This window comes from Elgaria multicarinata, chromosome 22, assembly GCF_023053635.1.
Source record: "Elgaria multicarinata webbii isolate HBS135686 ecotype San Diego chromosome 22, rElgMul1.1.pri, whole genome shotgun sequence".
Taxonomy (NCBI): domain Eukaryota; kingdom Metazoa; phylum Chordata; class Lepidosauria; order Squamata; family Anguidae; genus Elgaria; species Elgaria multicarinata.
In genome coordinates this window covers 12701241-12723543 of record NC_086192.1, presented here as the reverse complement: position 1 = coordinate 12723543, position 22303 = coordinate 12701241, and the positions used below count along the sequence as shown (strand labels likewise).

General features: G+C 47.1%; 1 protein-coding gene across 1 annotated transcript in view; it reads left to right on the top strand.

Moving 5' to 3' along the window:
• Positions 1-3008: 3008 nt before the first annotated feature.
• The window catches only part of SPNS2 (SPNS lysolipid transporter 2, sphingosine-1-phosphate), a 107876-nt gene continuing 88581 nt past the window's right edge, over positions 3009-22303 (top strand). The window contains exon 1 of the mRNA XM_063146719.1: positions 3009-3381. Within this exon, the coding sequence (XP_063002789.1) occupies positions 3057-3381 (325 nt within the window). The 5' untranslated portion in view covers positions 3009-3056. The remainder of the gene's footprint in view (positions 3382-22303) is intronic.

Genomic DNA, 22303 nt, shown 5'->3' with positions numbered 1-22303 from the left:
AGTCTTTCAATGGCGGAATGCTTCTGGGTTGTCGTTAAACACACATACCCACACACCCACCCACCACCACTGTTGGGAAGTTTAAGCATCATTTTTAAACTGGTCACCCCTTTCCCTTTCCAAGCAGAGGCAGAGTATGCCTCTGTGTGCATGTGCGTGCATGCCAAGGATGTGGTCCAGAGGAGATTACCGTCTCTGCTGAGATCAGCAATGAGACCACAAAAGTAATTTTGCTTGAAGCATTCATATCCTCCTGGGGGCATTTTTTTTAAAAAAAATAAAAATAAACATACACACACAAACCCAAAAGCAAACCGTGGCTTCTAAGGAAAACTTGCTAGGTTTGCTATATTGGTACAGAAGTCATAGAATCATAGAGTAGTAGAATTGAAAGGGTCCCTAAAGGCCATCTAGTCCACCCCCTGTTCAATGCAGGAATCCACCATCAAGCATCCCTGACAGATGGTTGTCCAGCTGCCTCTTGAAGGCCTCTAGTGTGGGAGAGCCCACCACCTCCCTAGGTAACTGGTTCCATTGTCGTACTACTCTAACAGTCAGGAAGTTTTTCCTGATGTCCAGCTGGAATTTGACTTCCTGTCACTTGAGCCCCGTTATTCCGTGTCCTGCACTCTGGGATGATCGAGAAGAGATCCTGGCCCTCCTCTGGGTGGCAACATTTCAAGGACTTGAAAGGTCTCCCTTCCATTTTATCAAGGCTAAACATGCAAGTGAAGGACGTGGCTTTAGGATTGCTGTTGGTGGCTGAATTGTGTCTGTGTGGAAATGATAATATGAAATGGGCGTCATGGTGAAAAAGCCATGCCATCGGGCCACGACTCAGTGGCGAAGCACCTGTTTTGCCTGCCAAAGGTATCCGGTTCGATCCCAGGTAGGGCTGGGGGAAGAAAAGCCAGCATGGCATTTTTTTCTAGACGGACTTGACGGGCTTTGCCAGGTCAATGCTGTCTTTTACTGATTCAGGAATTTCCTAATTATTGAACATGTTTTAAGTATGGCTGCTTTCTGGATGTTGGTGCGGATGTATTTTGGTAGGCCCAGTTTCTGAAGGTTTTCAGTAGTTTTTTGATGTGATGCTGGTGACTGATGTGACTAATGGAAAACTGTGTCCTTTTCTTGTTGCCATAACTTCCATAGACAGTATATTTTCCTCTTTTCCTCTTCCTTTTCTACAACATTTTTGTCATTAGATAATGCTACGTCAATGAGGTCAGCGCATTTTTCTCTTTTGTCTGGTTGGTAACAGGGTATCGTTTGGTCCTTATGAATTGTTCTGTCCCAGTATATTTTATGATCAGCATTTTCCAAGATTGTTTCGAGTGAGTATGTATAGTATGGTTTCATGAGGTTGAATTTGATTTCCAGTTGTTGGTGAGTTACTTTTGCATCTGTATTTTGTTTGGCCGTATAGTCCATTCCTGCCAGAATTTTACATCCTCCTGTTACATGGTCTATTGTTTCTTGGAATTGATGACATTTCCTACATAAATCTATTGTTACACTGTAATCTTTTATGATGTATTTTTGGTAGTTCTTGGTTGCTATAACTTGATCCTGTATAGCTATTAGGAATTCTTCTGTTTCAGGAAATAGCTCACCCTTCCTGAGTCACTCCTATGATTGCTCTTTGTTTATCTGTGGGTTCTGTATTATGTTGTAGTGCTTTTTGTGAGAAAAGGGGGTGGGGAAGGTGGGATATGAATGTAATTAGTAAATAACATGGAAGTGAAGGATACATGTGTGCCAGACCTGCGTTCCCACTGGGCTATGAAGCTCTCTGGGTGGCCTTGGGCTCAGCCACGGGCGTCCCCTACCTGGCAGGGTTGTTGTGAAGATAAGTTGGAGAGAAAGGGGGTAGGGAAGGTGGGATATAAATGTAATAAGTAAATAACATAAAAGTGAAGGAAACATGTGTGCCAGACCCGCGTTCCCACTGGGCTATGAAGCTCTCTGGGTGGCCTTGGGCAAAGCCACTGACATCCGGCGGGCGTCCCCTACCTGGCAGGGTTGTTGTGAAGATAAGGCGGAGAGAAAGGGGGCGGGGAAGGTGGGATATAAATGTAATAAGTAAATAACATGGAAGTGAAGGATACATGTGTGCCAGACCCGCGTTCCCGCTGGGCTATGAAGCTCTCTGGGTGGCTTTGGGCTCAGCCACTGACATCCGGCGGGCGTCCCCTACCTGGCAGGGTTGTTGTGAAGATAAGGCGGAGAGAAAGGGGGTGGGGAAGGTGGGATATGAATGTAATTAGTAAATAACATGGAAGTGAAGGATACATGTGTGCCAGACCCGCGTTCCCACTGGGCTATGAAGCTCTCTGGGTGGCCTTGGGCTCAGCCACGGACGTCCCCTACCTGGCAGGGTTGTTGTGAAGATAAGGCGGAGAGAAAGGGGGTGGGGAAGGTGGGATATGAATGTAATTAGTAAATAACACGGAAGTGAAGGATACATGTGTGCCAGACCCGCGTTCCCACTGGGCTCTGAAGCTCTCTGGGTGGCCTTGGGCTCAGCCACTGACTTTCAGCATCCCCTACCTGGCAGGGTTGTTGTGAAGATAAGGCCGTAGAGAAAGGGGGTGGCGAAGGTGGGATATGAATGTCAGAAAGGAAAGGAAGGAAGGGTGGAAGCCGAGGGAGGAAGGGATGGCGCCCAGGGCTGGGGGTCCTTCGTGGCAAGTCGTGGGGAGGCGAGGCGTGGCGGCGCGCGCCGCAGAGGGCACCCGGGCACAGGGGCGCGCGGGGCGTCGGCGTCGGCGCCGGGGTCCCCGGGCTGCCCTGGCGCTGCGCCCCGGCGGCCGGCCGGCGGGGCTGTGGCCGCGCGCAGGAGCGGCGCCGGCGCTGGCGGGGGCGGAGCGGCGCTGCGGCAGCCGACCAACCAGGCGGGCGGGCGCGCGGGGCGGGCAGGCGGGCGGACGGGCGGGCGCGGCAGCCCAAGATGCGGCGCTGATCCGCCGGCCCGGCAGCAGCAGCAGCAGCGAGCGGCAGCGGCGGCAGCAGCAGCAGCAGGTGCGCCTCCTCCCGCGCCCGCCGCGGCTCTCATGATGTGCCTGGAGAGCGACGGCTCGTCGGGCGGCGGCGGCGGCGGCGGCGGCGGACGCCTCCGGGGCCCCGGCGGGGACGAGGACGACGAGGACGACGGCGGAGGAGGCGGAGGAGGAGGAGGAGGCGAGCGGGGCTGCTGCGGGCGAGGCGGCGAGGTGCAGACGCTCTCCGGCGCGGTCCAGGCGCCCGGCGAAGGCGGCTCCAAGGCGGCGGCGGCGGCGGCGGCGGCGGCTCCCAGCCTGGGCAGAGCGCGCGTGGCGGCCGCCGCCATCCTCAGCGTGGGCAACGTCCTCAACTACCTGGACAGGTACACCGTGGCAGGTGAGAGAGAGCCCCCCGCTTCCCCTCACGCGCTCGCCTGGCCTCTCCCTTTCCTCCTCCGTCCCCGTCCTCCTTCCTCTCGGCTCCCCTCCCCCGTGGAATTGCCCTTCTCCCTGGCTTCCCATCTTTTGAACAACCCCCCCCTCCCTGGTCTCATCTGCTCTTCCCCCCATCCTTTCTGCTCCCCCTTTCTCTCCTTTCCTCCCCAGTGATCAGTCTGCCCTGGTTCCATCTGTGCGCTCTCTCTCCCTCTCTCTCGCTCTCCACCTCCCCATGGGTTCTGAAGACACCTTAAACCACAGCTTTATAACCAAAGGTGAAGGAGGCAGTCTGGCTTAACCGGGAATATATTAAATATATAGTTCAAGACTACTGCATTAGCCCCTATTGGGCCCGTTCAGGAGACCCCTTAAACCAGGGCTTTAACCATGGCGGTTACGCCAGAAAGCCAGGCTGTGTTCAGAAGCCACCTTAAACCACGGCTTTAACCATGATGGTTACCAGGAAGCCAGGCCACGTTCAGAAGACACCTTAACCCACAGCTTTAACCATGGGGAATAAGCGTTTGGGCTTTATTCACCATGGCTAAAACCATGGTTTAAAGTGTCTTCCGAATGCAGCCCGGCTTTCTGGCTTATCCACCATGGTTAAAGCTGGGGTTTAAGGTGTCTTCTGAACACGGCCAGGCTTTCTGGCATAACCATCATGGCTAAAACCCTGGTTTAAGGTGTCAACGCAGCCCGGCTTTCTGGCTTATCCACCATGGTTAAAGCTGGGGTTTAAGGTGTCTTCTGAACACGGCCAGGCTTTCTGGCATAACCATCATGGCTAAAACCCTGGTTTAAGGTGTCTTCTGAATGCAGCCCGGCTTTCTGGCTTATCCACCAGGGTTAAAGCCAGGGTTTAAGGTCTTCTGAATGCAATTGCCATTGATTTCATTGCTCTCCCTCCCCATGGGGCTGGATGTTTCACAACAGACCCCCTCCATGCCTGTCTCCCCCTCACCCCTCATTTCTTTCCCTGTTCTTTTTTCAAAAAACATTCTCCCATGCGTCTCATTCGCACACACACACACACCCACTTCCTCCGGGACCTCTTTCTACCAATTCTTTTATTTTTCTGCTCTTCCATTTCTCCCTGATTTCCTTCTTCCCTGCCCTGCCAGTCTTGATCTTTCTCCCTGGCTTCCCATCTTTTTAACACCCCCCCTCCCTGGTCTCATCTGTTCTTCCCCCCATCCTTTCTACTCCCCCTTTCTCTCCTTTCCTCCCCAGTGATCAGTCTGCCCTGCTTCCATCTGTGGTTTCTCTCTCTCTCTCTCTCTGTGCCGCATGCTGTTTAACCCTGCTATTGGAAATCGCTGCTCCCTGGCTAGGAACGTGGTTGGGGTGCATACAAAAGGCTGAAGAGACCCCTTCTGGATTTGGGTACACCAAAAGCAGAGGGTGCCTTGACACCCCCCAACCCCCATCTCTCAGAAAAAAAGGGGGGCACGCTTCATACACAAACCCAGAAGGAATTGCATCGGGTACCCTTGCGACCTTCATGCGTTTTAGCTTTCCACCGCTGCTTCTTTCATTCCGAGAATTTGGGGACGTGCTGTTTCGAGTCCGGATTTGCTGGAGGTAGTTTCAGCGCCAGGGTATTTTCTCCACTAAACACCTCTCTCTTTAATAATAATAATAAAAAAAGGAACTGAGAAATGCCCCCACGCTAGTCGAGACCACACCCTTCCCCACCGTGATGGGGGATGGCTGTATTGCAGTGCGTTAGGATTAAAAATAATAATAAATAAATAAATCGAAGCCACACGATGTAATTAACACTCCTTGTGTGTGGATGCTTGCGGTATTGTCTTCCATGTTGCCTCTAATTGTGCCGCCCCTCCTCTGTAACTCTGAGAAATGGTCCCTTCTCCCTTTAGATGCTCAGTAAGATATTTTTTTTTGTACCGTCCTTTAAAAAAAATGAAAAGAAACAGGGCTTTGATTCCCTAGTTCTGACGGTGCGCCCTAAAGTACTTCTCGGGTGCTTGCCCATCCAAGATGTTTGATGGAGAAGGCAGGCGGGGGGGCAGAAGGAGGCGATGCAGTGTGTGTGGGGAACGTGGATGGTCAACTAAACATTTTGTGGATGACAGGTGCAGCGGCCCTAAGGGAGATAAGAGAGACTTTGAACGTGGAGCGGTTACAAGCATGTGTGCTGCCCAGTGCTTTTCGAAATATTGCAGTGCGCGTGTTTGCAATCGATGCACGCAGGTCATCTTCTATATCTATCTGCACCCCCTCGTTTGAGTCTTGGCTTCTGTTCTAAGCAGGCTTTTTTCATGGAGAGAATTGCAGGGGGGCTTTTCCGGCATAGGTGAGAAAATGGGTTAGGAATTCTTATTTGTTTTGCCCAGAGGGGAGCTGGTAGCGCAAACGAGCTGGTGTGCGTGCGCATGTGTGCGTAGAGTTTTCCCCTTGAAATTCCAAACGCCTTGAAAACGGTGCCCTACCAGTGACAAGCGTATAAAGCCGTTTTGCAAAGTGTTACGACTCAATATTTGTGCTCCGCTTGGAGCTGGTTTGGTTGAGTGAATTCGTGTCCAGCCTGGCTGATGGGCTCCAGGTTTGTTGCCCTGTGTCACATGGGAACAGGACTGGCCTACCTTGCAGGTCTGTTGTGGAACTGAGCGAGAGAAGGTCGTGCCTCCCTGTGAGTTTAAATTGTTGTGAGCCGCGTTGGAATTCTGCCGTCCTTCTGAGCGAATGACACTTCACTAACGTCCCAACAACCCTGCGAGGTAGTTTAGGTGGCGATCTAGTAACTTACCCAAGGCCATTCCGAGTTGAGCAGAGGGTGTGAATTGGGGTTTCTCATATCTAAAGGCAACACTCCAGCCTGGCTTTCCCCAACCTGATGTCCTCCAGGTGCATTAAGATGCCGTTTAATAATGTGCTGCAATAATGTATTAGTTTTAAATGTTTTAATTAGTTATACGTATTTTATGGTGTTTGCATTTGTGTTGTACCCTGCCTCGATCCAGAGGGAGAGGCGGGTAACAAATTAGCCAGCAACCACACAATCGTAATCCAACACTAGAAGACACTAGGTTGGGGTTGCGGGGGGGGGGGGGGAGAAGACTGCTCTAGCCATTATACCACATTGCCTCTGTAATAATGTCTTATGTGGCACTTTACACTGAAGGTGCCCGAGGTTGCTCTGAGGTTAGGAAAAGAGGGAGGCAGCTCAGAGTTCCTGCTGTTCTCTGCTACACAATTCCCAAGTAAACTGGTGCATGTTCCCCAGGGTCTCGGCAGTGGTGTTTTGCATGTTAATTGGAGACCGCTTAGGACTGAAACTGGGACTTTCTGCTGCTGAACTCTGGGGCCTTTGAAGCTTAAATGTTAACATGAGCAGGTCTGCGAGGTTTTTTTTGGTGTGTTTGCAACCAGAGAGAAGTCATTTTTCCCCCTATACTGAGCTAGGAAGATTAACTGCTGCACGATTTGGTGGTGGTCCCTTACTTTGATGCCTTTAGAAGGGAATCAGACGCACTTCTGTCCGCAGCTTCCAGCCACAATGCATGAACGGAACCTCCCAGGTTCGAGGCAGTCTACCTCTAAAAAATTGAATGCTGGGGATGGTCAAAGAGGTAGGCTGACCCTATGAAAAGGAGGACAGGGCTCCTGTATCTTTAACAGTTGTAGAGAAAAGGGAATTTCAGCAGGTGTCATTTGTATATATGGAGAACCTGGTGAAATTCCCTCTTCATCACCACAGTTCAAGCTGCAGGAGCTATACTAAAGTGACCAGATTTAAAAGAGGGTAGGGCTCCTGCAGCTTTAACTGGTGTGATGAACAGGGAATTTTACCAGGTGCTGCTGGCTGACCCTATGAAAAGGAGGACAGGGCTCCTGTATCTTTAACAGTTGTAAAAAAAAAGGGAATTTCAGCAGGGGTCATTCGTGTGCATGCAGCACCTGGCGAAATTCCCTCTTCATCACAACAGTTAAAGCTGCAGGAGCTATACTAGAGTGACGAGATACAAAAGAGGGCAGCTTTAACTGTTGTGATGAACAGGGAATTTTACCAGGTGCTGCCGGCATACAAATGACACCTGCTGAAATTCCCTTTTCTCTACAATTGTTAAAGATACAGGAGCCCTGTCCTCCTTTCTATACGGTCACCCTACAAAGAGGGGAAGGCTGTATCCTTTGTACCTCGTATGTGGGCTTATAAGCAGCGTCTTCAACCCACAGTGGAAACCAGGTGGTACTAGACGTGGTACTAGACGCAGCCTATGTCTGACCTAGGAGGGCTCTCCTTATGATGCCAAGATACCTTGGGTATAGTTTTGACTAGGCCTTGATTTTTGTTATTAAATAAAAAAAAAGTATCTTGTTACAAGAAATAAAATTTAAAAACACCGTGGTCTGTAGGGGAAGAACGTCTTCCCCTCCTCAGAAACCCCACACACACATTTTATTTCTAGCATCAGGAGAAATCTACTGACGTTGCAGAAATCCTTTATCTTTGAATCTTGAAAGGAAAAGGATAATTGAGAACCTTGTTTCTTTCTCCCCCCCCTTCCAGTCTTTCACGTCCGTTTCTTGGTGCTGTTTTAGTGGAGAGATCTAATGCTAGCCGGCAGGAAAACGAGGATCCAAGCAGGGAAGGATATGGCTGCCATTTTCCAAGAAGGCCAGAAAGCACCATTGTCAACAAATACTGGGCAAATAAGTAGCATCTTCATATTGATTTGTGAGGTCTCCTTTCAGCTCAGCTGCTGGTTTTACAGCTGAAGCGTCGCACGACCACTAATAATCAGAATGGTAGAATCATAGAGGGGACCTTGAAGGTCATCTAGTCCACCCCCTGTTCGGTGCAGGATCCGCAGTGCGGAATGCTAGTCCATCCTTCCCCGGCAGTCGGCCATCCAGCCGCTGCTTAAATACCTCCAGGGAAGGAGAAGCCCATCGCCCTGGAAGGCAGTTAGTTCCACCGTTGAACGCTCCGTTAAGGTTTCTCGTAATGATTAGCCCAAATCTGCTTCCCAGCAATTTTCATGCATCGGTTGTTATCCTGCCCTTTGGACCAACGGAGAACGAGCGTGTCGCATCTTCTGTGCAACAGCCCTTCGGATATGTGACGACTGCTATCATGTCTCCCGTTAATATTCTTTGATCCAGGCTAAACAAACCCAGCTCATTCAAGTGTTCCTCCAGTATATGGAAGCAGGGGGTTGATGGTTCTTACTCACTTAACCCATCTTCGAGGGGAGAAGTGCTAATAGTGTGGATTTCCCCCGCAAGCATCCTCAGGTGCTGATTTATTTATTTATTTATTTCATTGACATCCCGTCCCATAGCCGAAGCTCTCTGGGCAGTGCTTATCGAAGGTTCCTTGATAAGAATGTAAGAAAAGCCCTTCTGGATCAGACTAAGGGTCCATCTAGTCAGCATTCTGTTCACACAGGGGCCAACCAGTTGCACATGCGAAACCCACAAGCACGACACAAGGGCATCAACACCCAAGATCAAGAGTGGTGGATAAGTCTACCTGAAATATAGGCTGTTGTCCGAAGCTGCCCCTTTCCAGCATGTAACTCCTCTGCTGAGGGAACTGCACTGGCTCCCTATTCGCTACCGGGCCAGGTTGAAGGTTCTTGGACTTGTGTACAAAGCCCTAAACAACTTGGGACCAGGATACCTGAGAGAGCGCCTTCTCCCTTACCAACCTGCCCGGTCACTGAGGTCATCCTCAGGTGGTTCCACATAGATCCATCCTCTGACTGGAATCCACCAGGGGAAGAGCCTTCAGCGTGGTGGGCCCCCCTCCTGTGGAACTCCCTGCCTCTGGAGGTCAGGCAGGTGCCAACCTTGTACTCCTTTCGGCACCTCCTGAAAACATCTTTATTCCAAGACGCCTTTCTCTAACATGCAGCCTTGGATTACTGTTATTGCTTCTTTTAAATTTTGTTTTAACTGTTTTTATTCTGTTTTTATTTTCATTTTACCTTGTACACCGCTCCGAAATTTTTCAATGGGGAGCGGTATATAAATATTCTAAATAAATAAATAAATATGCCTTTCCCATCACTTCTGATCTGCCGCTCTAATGTGCATCCACCAGAGTAATTCAAGGTGGGTTCTTTCCGCTCACACAAAGGACCACCAGATCTGGTTGGACCAACCTGTGTGACCTGAATGTGTGCCCCGCCTAGGGGGGGAAAACCCTCCCAGAACCCTCTGCAATGTGTGGGGTTTTTCATTGTAGATGTGATGCTCATAGTCTATTATTATTATTATTATTATTATTATTATTATTATTATTACATTTATATCCCGCCTTTTTTCCTCCAAGGAACCCAAGGCAGCATACATAATCCTACCCCCTCCATTTTATCCTCACAACAACAACCCTGTGAGGTGGGCCGGGCTGAGAGTCTGTGACTGGCCCAAAGTCACCCAGTGGGTTTCCGTGGCCCAGTGGGGACTAGAACCCGGATCTCTGGACTCCCAGTCCGATACCTTAGCCGTTACACCCCACTGACTCTTGGTATAGAATTTTCTAACAATGAGGACTAGAATTTTGAAGGCGGCATGGCCTGTGACAAGCTGCCAGCGTAATTGGAATAGTAACTTGTGTGTAAGTCTCATGTTGCTAATACTACGAATGGAAATGCAACAGCCCAAGGTAATGAAAAGATTAGCCAAGGTTAATTACTGAGCCGGTACTATATTTGTATAAACGTGTTCCCCCCCACCCCGTTTGCCTCTAATTTGGAATCAGTGATTCAGCATTTTGGATAAATAGCATTTAGCTCCAGACAGATGTCAGCAGTGTGTGAGTGTGTGTGTGTGTGTGTGTGTGTGAGAGAGAGTGTCTCAGGTCACCAGGGGAAAAATCTGGTTTGCGTCTTAGTACAGGTGGCTATTAGCTCAAGCTGCTCTTTAACTCCTTCAAAGGATGTTGCACTCATTGATAACCTAGCCGCTTTGGAAATTGGGCATTGCCCCAATCACACGGGAGGAAACGGAGCCAGGGTTGGGACATCCACCAGGCCACTGATGCGGCGTGTGTCAGCGCTGAGATGTAGTTTCTGTCTTGATCACATCCTTCTGCTTGGCAGAGAAGTCATCAGCTAAACTGGTTCAGCGATGCTTAGCCAGGTATTTGCACCGTCGTTTCCTGATCCTTGCTTAGTAATGTGTGCCGTGTCTTGTTGACATGGAGTTGCCATTGGAAACGAAGGGTTTCAACATTCCTCCGTTCTCACGGCACAATCCTATGCCTGCCCATTCAGAAGAACGGCCCATTGAGTTCAGTAGGGGTTACTCCCAGGAAACTGGCATTGTAGCCTTTAATCTCCCAGACAGGTGGGCAAATACATGCCCTTCCCGGCTGCTTTATAGCTTGCAAATTTTTGTTAGATGATTCAGTTTAGGGCTTCCGCTATGGGGCGGTAGAGAAATGTAATAAATGAAGTAAATAAATATTAGATCCAGTGCAGTGGAGGGGGTAAGATGTCCCATTGAATGCCGTGGGAGCTTACTTCTGAGAAGACCTGTGTAGTATCATTGCAGTGTTAAACTGTCAATAGCATGCACCAACTTAGAAGAGGCTTACATTTTTTAATTCCCCCTTCTCTCTCTCTTTCCCTCTCGGTGTGTGTGTGTGTGTGTGTCACACAGAACGGAATACCACGTCTAAGACGACACCTGAGCGAGATGTATGTGTGTGCATAATTTTTTAAAAATGCCTCTTTTTCTTTAAAATGCCTAATTTGTTCCTACGCAAATAATTGCAGGTTCTTTTAATGCCCATGAGATTAACTGAGAAAGATTTCTTCACTCGGCTGATAACACCCTAATAAGGCTTCCATTACCCCCAAAACTGAGGTTTTGGGAAAGAATTGTGCATTCATAAAACTGCTTCGCTGTGTCATGATCACAATGGAACCAGTGACCTAGGGAGGTTGTGGGCTCTCCCACCTTAGAGGCCTTCAAGAGTCAGCTGGACAGCCGTCTGTCAGGGATGCTTTAGGGTGGATTCCTGCATTGAGCAGGGGGTTGGACTCGATGGCCTTGTAGGCCCCTTCCAACTCTGCTATTCTATGATTCTATGAAACTTTTTATATCTCACCGGTGGTCTGCTATCCACCTTATTCATACCAAAGAATTCTTCTTTAAAAGGTAACTGCTGAGCCCGTCCATCTCAAAGACTGGATTCAGACAACATGATAACCAACAGTGGTTTAAATAGTCAGCGGTTGGTGATTTGACCCACTATGGGTTATCGTGTTGTGTGGCGGGAATCTTTTAACCAACAGTTGGTTATTTGGCTGAAATAACCAACGCAAATAACCAATAACCAACGCTGTGCAGAGTTGGCTACATGAACCACTGTTGGTTATCGTGATGTGTGGAGGGCACCGTTGATTATTTGCTCGGTCACCATTGGTTATTTCGGCAGCCACAGAGTTGCAAGGCAAGAGCGGTCAAAGTGGCGGCAGCTGTTCTAGAGTCCAGCCAACAGGATAGATTTTTGGCAGCAATGGGTGATGGGATACTTGCGGGAGGACTGAGTGGGGAGAGAAGGCAGGGGATGAATGAGTCAACTCAGCGTGGACTAATAGCCAACTCAACGCTGATCCTAATCGACACCACGGTTGATTATTATCATGTTGTGAGTTAAGTACCCCCCTAGGTCAACAATTGTCAAGTTGATTCTTAGCCCATCATTGACTATCGTGTTATTATTTATGTATTTATTATTATGTATTTATTACATTTCTATACTGCCCCATAGCTGTAGCTCTCAGCGGTTTTCAGGAGAACGCAGGCGAAGTGTAAAGGCGGTTTGCAGATATGCAGGGAAGGCGAGTTTTAGGATTAGGCCATACACCAGCTTTCCCCAACCTGATACCCTCCCAATGTGTTGGACTGCAATTCCCATCTTTCCCAGATCTGCTCCCAGTCCGAGTTGACGATGCTGAGCTGATGGGCCAGTGTTCTGACTTGGGATAACTCATCTTCTTATATTCTTTCTTAATAACGGGAAACGATATATCAAATATACATCTTTGCTCCTCATCCGCTCACTGATGTGGGATTCAATTTTAGAGGCAGTTCTGTTCCTCAGCTGAAATTTGGTACACATACAGTCTAGTATACTAGTATACGAAAGCACATTTTCAGTTTTTCACCTCCCTTGGGAACGTCAGTCAGTTTCGTAACAGCAGCCAGAGGACATGTGGGATGGAAATTTAGCCAGGGGAGATTAGCAGTAGCAACCAGGAATGTACGCCTGATAATAGCAACCTCAGACTGGAGTGTGGCAACCAGGAATGTAGGAATCACAGCAGCCGGAGGTAACCTTGGATCATTTGACAATAACAACCTCAAACTGGTGTGCGACAAAGGGAGGACTGCAGTGGCATCCAGGAACGTAGGAAACACAGTAGCCGCAGAGTAAAAGGGCAGGAGGATTTTTCAGTGGCAACCAGGAATGTACACCAGACAAGAGCATCCTTAGATCCTTGACGATAGCAATCTCAGACTGGAGTGTGAGAAACGGGGTCAGGGGGCCTGCAGAGGCAGCAGGACCAGAAGACTGGAAGCGAAGGCAAGGGGATTTTCAGTGGCAGCCAGGAATGTACACCAGACAAGAGCAACCTTGCATCAAGTGCTGGTTATGACCTATAAAGCTCTATACGGTTCGGGTCCAGGTTATTTGAAAGAACGTATTCTCCCTTATGAGCCTGCCCGTGCTTTGAGATCTTCTGGAGAAGGCCTTCTTTCAGTCCCACCTTCTTCACAGGCACGCTTGGTGGGAACACGGGACAGGGCCTTCTCGGTGGCTGCTCTGGTGCTCTGGAATTCTCTTCCCTGGCTCCCTCCTTGATGGGCTCTCGGAAGCAGGCGAAAACTTGTTTGTTCCAGCAGGCCTTTGGAGAATAATCCGGTCCTCCATCTATGTTAATGACTTATCATTTTGTTGTGTATTTTTTAATTGTTTATGGTTTTGTTTCCCTCCCCCCCCATGTATATTTTAAACTTTGTAAGGCCGCCTTGAGGCCCAGCATTGGGCAAAAGGCGGGATACAAATAAATATAATAATAATAATAATAATAATAATAATAATAATAATAATTAATCACTTGATGACAACAACCTCAGATCGGAGTGTAACTAGAGGAGGGGGCTACAGTGGCAGCCAGGAACATAAGACTGGCAGTACCCTTGTAATGTGGGGAGGGGGGGTTGCCGTGGCAGCCAGGAGCATACTTCTGACAGTGCGACTTCCCGCTTTGTACGCCTTCGCCGTCCCCATGTTGAGGGTTTTATTTATTTACGTTTTTATTACGCATTAAAACATTTGTATCCCGCCCTATAATCATTGAGATCTCAGTGCACCGTACAGATAAAATCAGAACAATTTAAACATAATTAATATTCGCAGCTAAAAGCTTATATCATTAACAAATTAAAACCAGTAGATTTTTTTTTAAAAAAAAAAGCATTAAAAACAATTACAACTACGTGTAACCATGGAGAATTTAGCCCTCAAAGGCTTTGATAAAGAGCTGTGTTTATCGGGATGTTAGAAAAGCATCTCTGCTTGACGCTGTATTTTACAAGCTGTATTTTGCTTGTAAAAATAATATTTAACTTGGTAAACAGCAACACCGTGAACATAACCCCCGTCTTTATCCACGCATCCCTTGGCTATCATGTTCTTATTCAAATAATACCTTTTATCCGGAAGGTTTTGAGACTTGGAATTTGGATCTCCGGGGGGAGCTGAATTTCGGGGCCTTCGCCAGAACAGCCTCACTTTGCATGTGCCTGAATGTTCCTACTCAAAGAGAGCAGGTCTGAGAAGTCTTGACTTGAAGGGACCACGTTGATCAGGACACGTGAAAGACCTCTACGCTACGCACATCAATAAGTGTTAAACCGGGTTAACTCCCATGGTTTCCATCAGGCCTGTTCAGACAACACGCTAAGCCATGGTTAGGCTGCTAGCCCCTTTTTGCAACAAATTAGTGCGTTTAAACTGTGGTTATGTAGCTACCATGATTAGGGATGGTTCACACGACACGCTAAGCCACAACGTTTAGCTCAAAATGCTTAACCACCATGGCTTAGCCCATCATCTGAACAGGCTCATCAGAACTGCAAGCGATGCAGCTCAGCAGGGCGGTACGAGGTCTTGAGTTGCTTCTTGGTGTCGCAGGGCCGGCTCTGCCATGAGGTGGAGTGAAGCAGTTGCCTCAGGCGGCAAATGCTAGGAGGCGGCAGCAAAGCGTTGGAAGAGAAAGGTCAGGCCTGCTCTTTGCCTCCCGAGTTAGCCTGCAGGATATTGTCCCATTATCAGGGTTGAAGACAGATCCATCTGCCATTCCAGCTGGCTTTTTTACATGGAACGGGAGGGGCCGCCATTTTGTCCTTTGCTTCAGGCAGCAAAAGGTCATGGGCCGCCACTGTGTGCTGGAATCCAGCTGCTAGATGGACAAATAGCCTGGCATAAGGCAGTTCCCTCTGAATTAAAAGAGTATGGAAGCTGTGATTGGTTTTTAACGTTTTACCATAGAAGTGATTTCTGGTGTGAAAAATCCAAAGGCATCTAAATGAGCCCTGTCCAACCAGGGCCCTCCGGATGTGCTGGGGCATTCTGGGAATTGTAGTCCAAGATTTCTGGAGGGCTCCTGATTAGGGAAGGCTCACGCTAATTTCACACAGTTTTGGATTGGCCCTCTTGGTTTATTATGATAGATCTTCAGGGAGCAGTTGACAGACCAGACCAGGTATGGTTGCCAACGAACCAGGGGGGTGTCTTCACAGATTTCTTTTCTCTGTGGCTTCAGCAGAAAGCCCCGCACATCCTCCCTGAGGTTTTGCGAGCATTTAGACAAGCCCCCCAGGGCAAAGTCCACCCGGCTCGCTCATATGCCTTTTTAAACGGCAGCTCGGACTTCAGAAAGCCTTCCAGGGAAGTCTCCCGTGACACAGAGACAGAGTCCACCCGCTTGGAGGGTTATTAAAGGCGTGGGAGCGCAGGCTGCTAAAAAACTTGGCAATCCTGCAGACACCTGGAACGGAATTTCCTTTTGAAGAAAATAAAAAATGAAAGAGAGATTGAGAGAGAGAGAGTGTGTGCAAATATTTCAGCTCTAGGGTCTCAGAGGGTGCTCACGTCTGACCTTTCCCGCAGAGGAAGGATTGTGTGTCTCCTTGCTAGGAAGGGAAGTGGCGAGAATTCACGAGCCCCGGCAAAAATCGCAGAGCAGCATTCCAAAGGTACCTGTTGACGCGGTGCGCTTCCCTTCTCGCGGATGACATTTCCGGGGGAAAGTCACGTGGGCTCCGGCGGCTTTGGAATGTTGTTTTGTGGCCTCTGACTCAATCATTGTGTCTCCTTTTGGTAGCTCTTTACATTCTTCCTGATTGGGGTTTCCTGTTTCCAGACATTTGCAATCCTGCCTTTTGCCTCTCCTCTAACCTCTCCGCAGCAAATAGAGGGTCTTGCATATCACACCCCTATTCTCATAGCCAGAATGCCTCACTCCCTCTTTCTTTCTCTCTTTCTCTCTTTCTCTCTCACACCCCCCTAAGCACTCCACCTGCTGTATCAATAGCCTCTCTTCCACTGATTTGAATAATAATAATAATAATAATAATAATAATAATAATAATAATAATAATATATTTCTTACCCGAGGCACGGAACAACAAGAAGCATAAAATACACAAAATACTGATTAAAAACATAGGATATGCTGTAAAAAAACACACCCTAAAAACATCCTAAAAGCATATTAAAAGTATCCTAAAATTCCCCTGGATAGGCCTGCCGGAAGAGATCAGTCTTGATAGCTTTCTTGAACGCTAAAAGACTGTTCAAGCTGATGAGTCTCCTCTACAGTCTGGGAGCAGCAGAAGAGAAGGTCCTCTGGGTAACCGTTGTCAGCCTAGTTTTGGTTGACTGAAGTAGATTCTCCCCAGAGGACCTGAGCGTGCGGGGCGGATGGTACGGGAGAAGGCGATCCCGCAGGTCACCTGGACCCAAACCATGCAGGGCTTTAAAGGTGATAACCAACACTTTATACTTCGCTCGGAAACTAATTGGCAACCAGTGAAGAGATTTTAAGACTGGTGTAATGTGATCACCCCAGTTTTGTTCTAGTTAATGATAAGACCAGAAAAGCATAAAAGCGCTACAGTGGGTCAGCAGTTTGAAATATGTGCAGTGGTACATCTGTGGCTGGACCTGGGGTCCAAAATCCAGCATCCACACCCTCACCCCCCCGCCGAGAGCAGTTTCAGGGCACCAGAAGCAAACTCCAGGTTATTCCCGTAGTAATAATGATTTATGGTGCAATCCTATGCATGTTTAGACAGAAAACAGTCCTACAATTCCCGGGATTCTTTGCATAACATCAAACAACCCAGAGTTCGCCACCACACAACAAACTGTAGGTTCTCTTCCTGGGTTGTTTATGGTTAATTACCCATAGTTAAACCATAGTGTAGGGTTCACACGTAGTGGCAACCCATGATTCAACGACGACCCATACTCAACCCGCACTCTGGGTTGTCCTTCTGTGTGAACTCATAGACCGTTTTGAATCCAATCCCAGTGGATGCTGGGAGTTGTAGGACTCTTTCTGTCTAAACACGCATAGTGTTGCACCTTTAATCTTTATATTTTTCTTCTACTTAAGAGCAAACTTGCCAATTTTACCACTCTAGCAGATGATCTATTTTAACGCTAAATGCTTCCCTTTCCTCTTTAACTTTGGCTCATTACCACAAAACTTGCTTCTCCACCCTGTGGCAAAATGTTTTTTTAAAACCAAAACCAAAACAAGACCTTGTTTCTTAAACAAATTTATTAAGAGAAACTCTATCCGAGTCATGTTTGAAGCAGAGTGTATAGCAAGACCTCAGCATACACACTGCTAAACCTGAGCTGCTAACACACATTCTCTCTCACACAGGAGCAAATTATGCTGCTGGGCTTCTGCTCCCTCTGGCAGTTCATTACAGGGAGACTCACAAAACCGGCCGGTTAGATCAAAGCTGAGCTCCTTGCAAGCTTTTGAGCTCCCCTGTGAGCAAGACGAATCTCTCAGGGGATAGCAGAATGGGGTTGCAACCCCCCGTGTTAATTTGTTCCTCAGTGCAGCAATGTGAAGCAGGGTAATATTTTTTGGTTTTGCCATTATAACCTGGTTTGCATGTAACAATAACCCACAGTATGGGTTGACGTTACGTGTGAACCCCGCACTGTGATTTAACTATGGGTTGTTAACTACAACCAACCCAGTATTCATAACCCAATAATAAAGCATGGATTCTCTTCCTGAGTTGTTTATAGTTATCTACAACCAACCCAGCATTCATAACCCAATAATAAACCATGGATTCTCTTCCTGGGTTGTTTATGATTATCTACAACCAACCCAGCATTCATAACCCAATAATAAACCATGGATTCTCTTCCTGGGTTGTTTATGATTATCTACAAACAACCCAGTGTTCATAACCCAACAACAAATCATAGGTTGTCTTTCTGGGGTGTTTATGATTAATAGCCCGTAGTTAAACCATAGTGCAGGGTTCACATGACAACCCGTGATTCCACAACGACCCACACTCAACCCATTCATCATTATGTGCAAACCAACAGACAGTTGAATCCAACCCAGTGGGTGCAGATTTTAAAATAGTCTCATTTTCATAAAAGTCCGCCAGCGTGCCTCAAGCTATGATAAGCAGGGGCGGGTCTGTTTAGCTTGGTGGGTGGGTGGAAGGAAGGTTAGATTATGTGCAGAGGGTTGGAGAAGCAGATAACCATTCCTGCCTAGTCATGATGTGGGCTTCATATATCTCCCTGTTTTCTTGCTGTCGTTGACTTTGATACAGCTGAGTGTATATGGGCAGGATTTTTCAGCGTCCTGCAGATTAAACTCATGTGAACAGCAAATACGTAACAGCTGAACACCAAAAACACCCTAAATACTGATCCAGGTTCTGTTATTCATATTTCCCCCATCAGTTTTGCTTACTGCTTGCCTGTGAGAGCGATTTTGATTTAGCGTATCGTGGATTTTATTTGAAATTCTTTGGTGGTAGTTTGCGATTGCAAGATGCCTTGAAGATCTTGGAAAGGCAGAGTATAAAACTTTGAAATGAATTAAACTTAGCCGGCACTAGAGTTTCTCAGGGATCTGAACCGGTAATAATTTGCGGTGTCCAAGGGGCCTCCGTTTGGTGCGAACAAACACTTTTTTTCCTCGAGAGCAAACTTAATTCGTGTAATTGTTGCTGTGTTGGGTTTTGCAAAATTGGGCTGCGGTGGAGATAGGTTGTCGATGGAACACAGACTTCCTTGGAAAGCTGTGGAATTTCCTTCCTTCCATGTCAGGGGCGCTTCAGAAACAGATCCTGCTGCTATTTTAGCGATGGGAAAGAAATTTGTTTGGTCCACATTTTAATACGAACCGACTAAATTCGCACGTCCCGAATTAAGGCACAAACTGGAAACGCTTTTCACTCCTCTCTGGATTTTGCAGTGCAGTTCTCTGAACAACAACAACAACAAGAATATGTTATGGGAAACGGTTTGCAAAAAAGTGGAAAATTGCACGCAAAGCTGTTCATGTTTGTAGAAATGCAAACGAAATGCGTGAATTTTGAACTGGAAAATGTGAAAACAGATGATGCGAGAAAGGGATGCAACGAACTTGAGTCTCAAAAAAAATCTGAAAGCCGTAGAAAGCAAATCAGATAGATTTGCTCATACCTCCCTGTGAACAGGAGGTTGGAGGTTGTTCATTTGTTTATTATTTTATTTATTATTACATTTCCAGCCCTACTTTTTTCCTCCAAAAAACTCAAGGCAGCTGACATAAACCTCCTCTCCATTTTATCCTCACAACAACAGCCTTGTGAGGCAGCTTGGGTTATTAGTCAGAGTGAATTGACTAATAGTGCAATCCTATAGATGTCTATTTAGGAAGAAGTCCAACTGAGTTCATTGGGACTTACTCCTAGGTAAATGTGCACAGGATTGCAGCCTGAGCAGGGAGGGCTGGGACCTAAACCCTTTTCTGGAGTTTTCTTCTCCAATCCACGCTGCCCCAATCCAAATCTATTTATTTAATTAATTACATTTATACACCGCCCCACAGCTGAAGCTCTCTGGACGGTTCACAAAAGCTAAAAACAGTAAACATTAAAAATATACAAAATTTAAAAACCACCAGAGACATAAAACAGCAGCATCCATTTAAAACAACAATTCTGGGGTTCATTAAAAAACAAACTTAGCGTTCAATGCCTTTAAATGCCTGGGAGAAGAGGAAAGTCTTGACCTGGCGCCTGAAAGATAACAATGTTGGTGCCAGGCGAGCCTCATCGGGGAGATCATTCCACAGTCGGGGGGCCACCACCGAAAAGGCCCTCTCCCTTGTTGCCATCCTCCTCTTTTTAAACTGTTTTAAATCTGCTTTTTAAACTGCCATTTTTCTAGCAGTAGAACCATGCAACCGAAAGGAATGCATGCATGCCTTCTTACAAACCCTGGCACGGCTAGCTGGGAAATACTGGGACTTGTAGGACTTTTTTCCGTCTAAACATGCATGGGATTGTAGGACCTTTCCCTGTCTAAACATGCATACGATTGTAGGACTGCTGGCTGGGGAACGCTGGGAGTTGAAGGACCTTTTCAGTCTAAGCATGCATAGGATTGCGCTCTTAGTGTGCAAAGATTCCGACATCCGTATTAGGGCAAGACCTTTATTAGGCCAGCTGCAAGGTGGAAAATAATGTGCAAGCTTTCAAGTTCCGCAGAACTATTCATCAAGCATGATGGCAAGCAAAGGGGCAGGAAAGCAGAGACCTGGATTATCTTGATGCCGTTTGATTTTAAGATGGAATGTGGGAGGAGGTTGCAAATATGATGATAAGCCCCTGGTAGGTGCTGCGTTGGTTTCTGTTTGCACTCAGGGGACCTGTTGAAACCTGGCTTTTGAAAACATAATATCTAGTGATTACCCAGATCTGTCTCCATCCTCAGGCGTAGAAACACACGTTCCTCGAGTAACTGTCGCCAACTTTCGTGTTTGCTCAGGGGCTTAGCGTGCCTTTGTGTCGCTCGGGTTTTGTAGCGACGGACTGTCAAGCGCTTTCCAAAACGAGTCCCGGTGAAGCGGCTGTTTCGTCACCACCCACAGAAATCTCTTAATCCGTCCTTGTGCCCTGCGCAGTTTTGGTGTGACGAATAAAACATGGCTTTGGCACCAGGGTGGATTTGGTTTAAATCAATTTGATTTAAATCATGATTTAAATCACAATTTAAATCACTACTCAGAAAGACTCGATTTAATCATGTGACCTCCCCCCCCCAAAAAAGTGCACTCTATTCATTGAACTTTTTGGAAACTTAGCACTTAAGAGGTAAAGGGGTTGATTCTGTGTACAGAGATTTGCAAAGGCACAATGGGACTGTGATCTCTGCAGACACAAATTCACAGTTTGGAGAACTGTAAAACCAAGCCGCTGTGATAATAATATCTTTCAGATAGAAAAATTGCCCCATAATCTTACAGAAACCTCTGGGAGAGCATGACATTGTGAACGGATGAATGGGATTCATTTACCCCCAAATTTAAACATTGCATGAATATACAGCCTCATGCTACATAATTAAAAACTCATCCTTATTTCATGATGAATAACCTTTAGACTATAATGTATCTGAAATAGAAAACTAGCTTTAGATAGATTTTCCCTCAAAAAGCATTTTATTAAAAAAAATCCAATTTTTTAAATATTATTTTAAAAAAACCATCAATTTTTATCCACCCTGCTTGGCACCTTTCCAATTCATTGGCTGCCGAATTAACTTTTCCCCTTTTCCTTCAACTTGGCCTTGTCATTGACGCAGGCAGAAGAAGTCCCCGGGGCAAACAGCCGTGGTTCTGCCTGTCTTTAAACCAGAGCGTAAACCTGATTCTGCTACAGGTCGCTGGCAGCATAACTCAACTATGATTAATGACAGTTTGCCCCGATTCAACCTTCTCTGACCTGGTATCCTTTAGAGGTGTTGGACTACAAATCCCATCATCCCCAAGGCCAATGGGGGTAAGACAGTCTTGAGGCCCAGTATTGGGCAAAAGGCGGGATACAGATAATAATAATAATAATAATAATAATAATAATAATAATAATATCCTATGTGCTAACAACAGACCCATTCCCCTATATACCAGGGGTGCAGAACCAAGAGCTGCTTTCGGGGGCCGCATCCCAGTGGTGGGCGGAGCCGAAGGCAACAGGGGCGTGGCCAAACATCCCGACATACTTTAGCTTAAAGCTCGTTCTGCCAGTAACTAAGCCACTGAAGAGACATTTCAACAGTGCCGGATTTAGGAACAAGCTAAGTAAGCCATGGCTTAGGGCCTCATATTACGAGAGGCCCCTAAATACATGGGGGATAACTTAAGATGCATTATTATTGAAATCACTTTGGCTTAAAACGTGTTGCAAAGTCTGTTGCGGCTTGCAGCAGAGTTGGTTTATACAGAGAAAGCGTGGCAACACAGCATTTAGTATCGGAAGCAATAAGGGGGGGGGGAGGGAAACTACACAAAAGCCAGAATCCCAAAAACAACTGACACTTGGGCAAAGGGAGTTTTGCCAGGGGAAGGGGACATGCCCCCATCTAGGGCCCCGGGTGTGTGTGTGCAGATTTGTCCTGGGTTTCTGTTCCCCTGCTCTATACTAACAGCCCAAAGTCTCCATCTTTTCTGTAGCTAAAACGGCACCAACCACTCACAAGAGAGAGGGGGGAGGGAATCTACAGTCTTGGGGGAGTGCAAAGTTTGCAGAAGTACAAGAATACTTTGCGTCTTCGCTTGATTCTG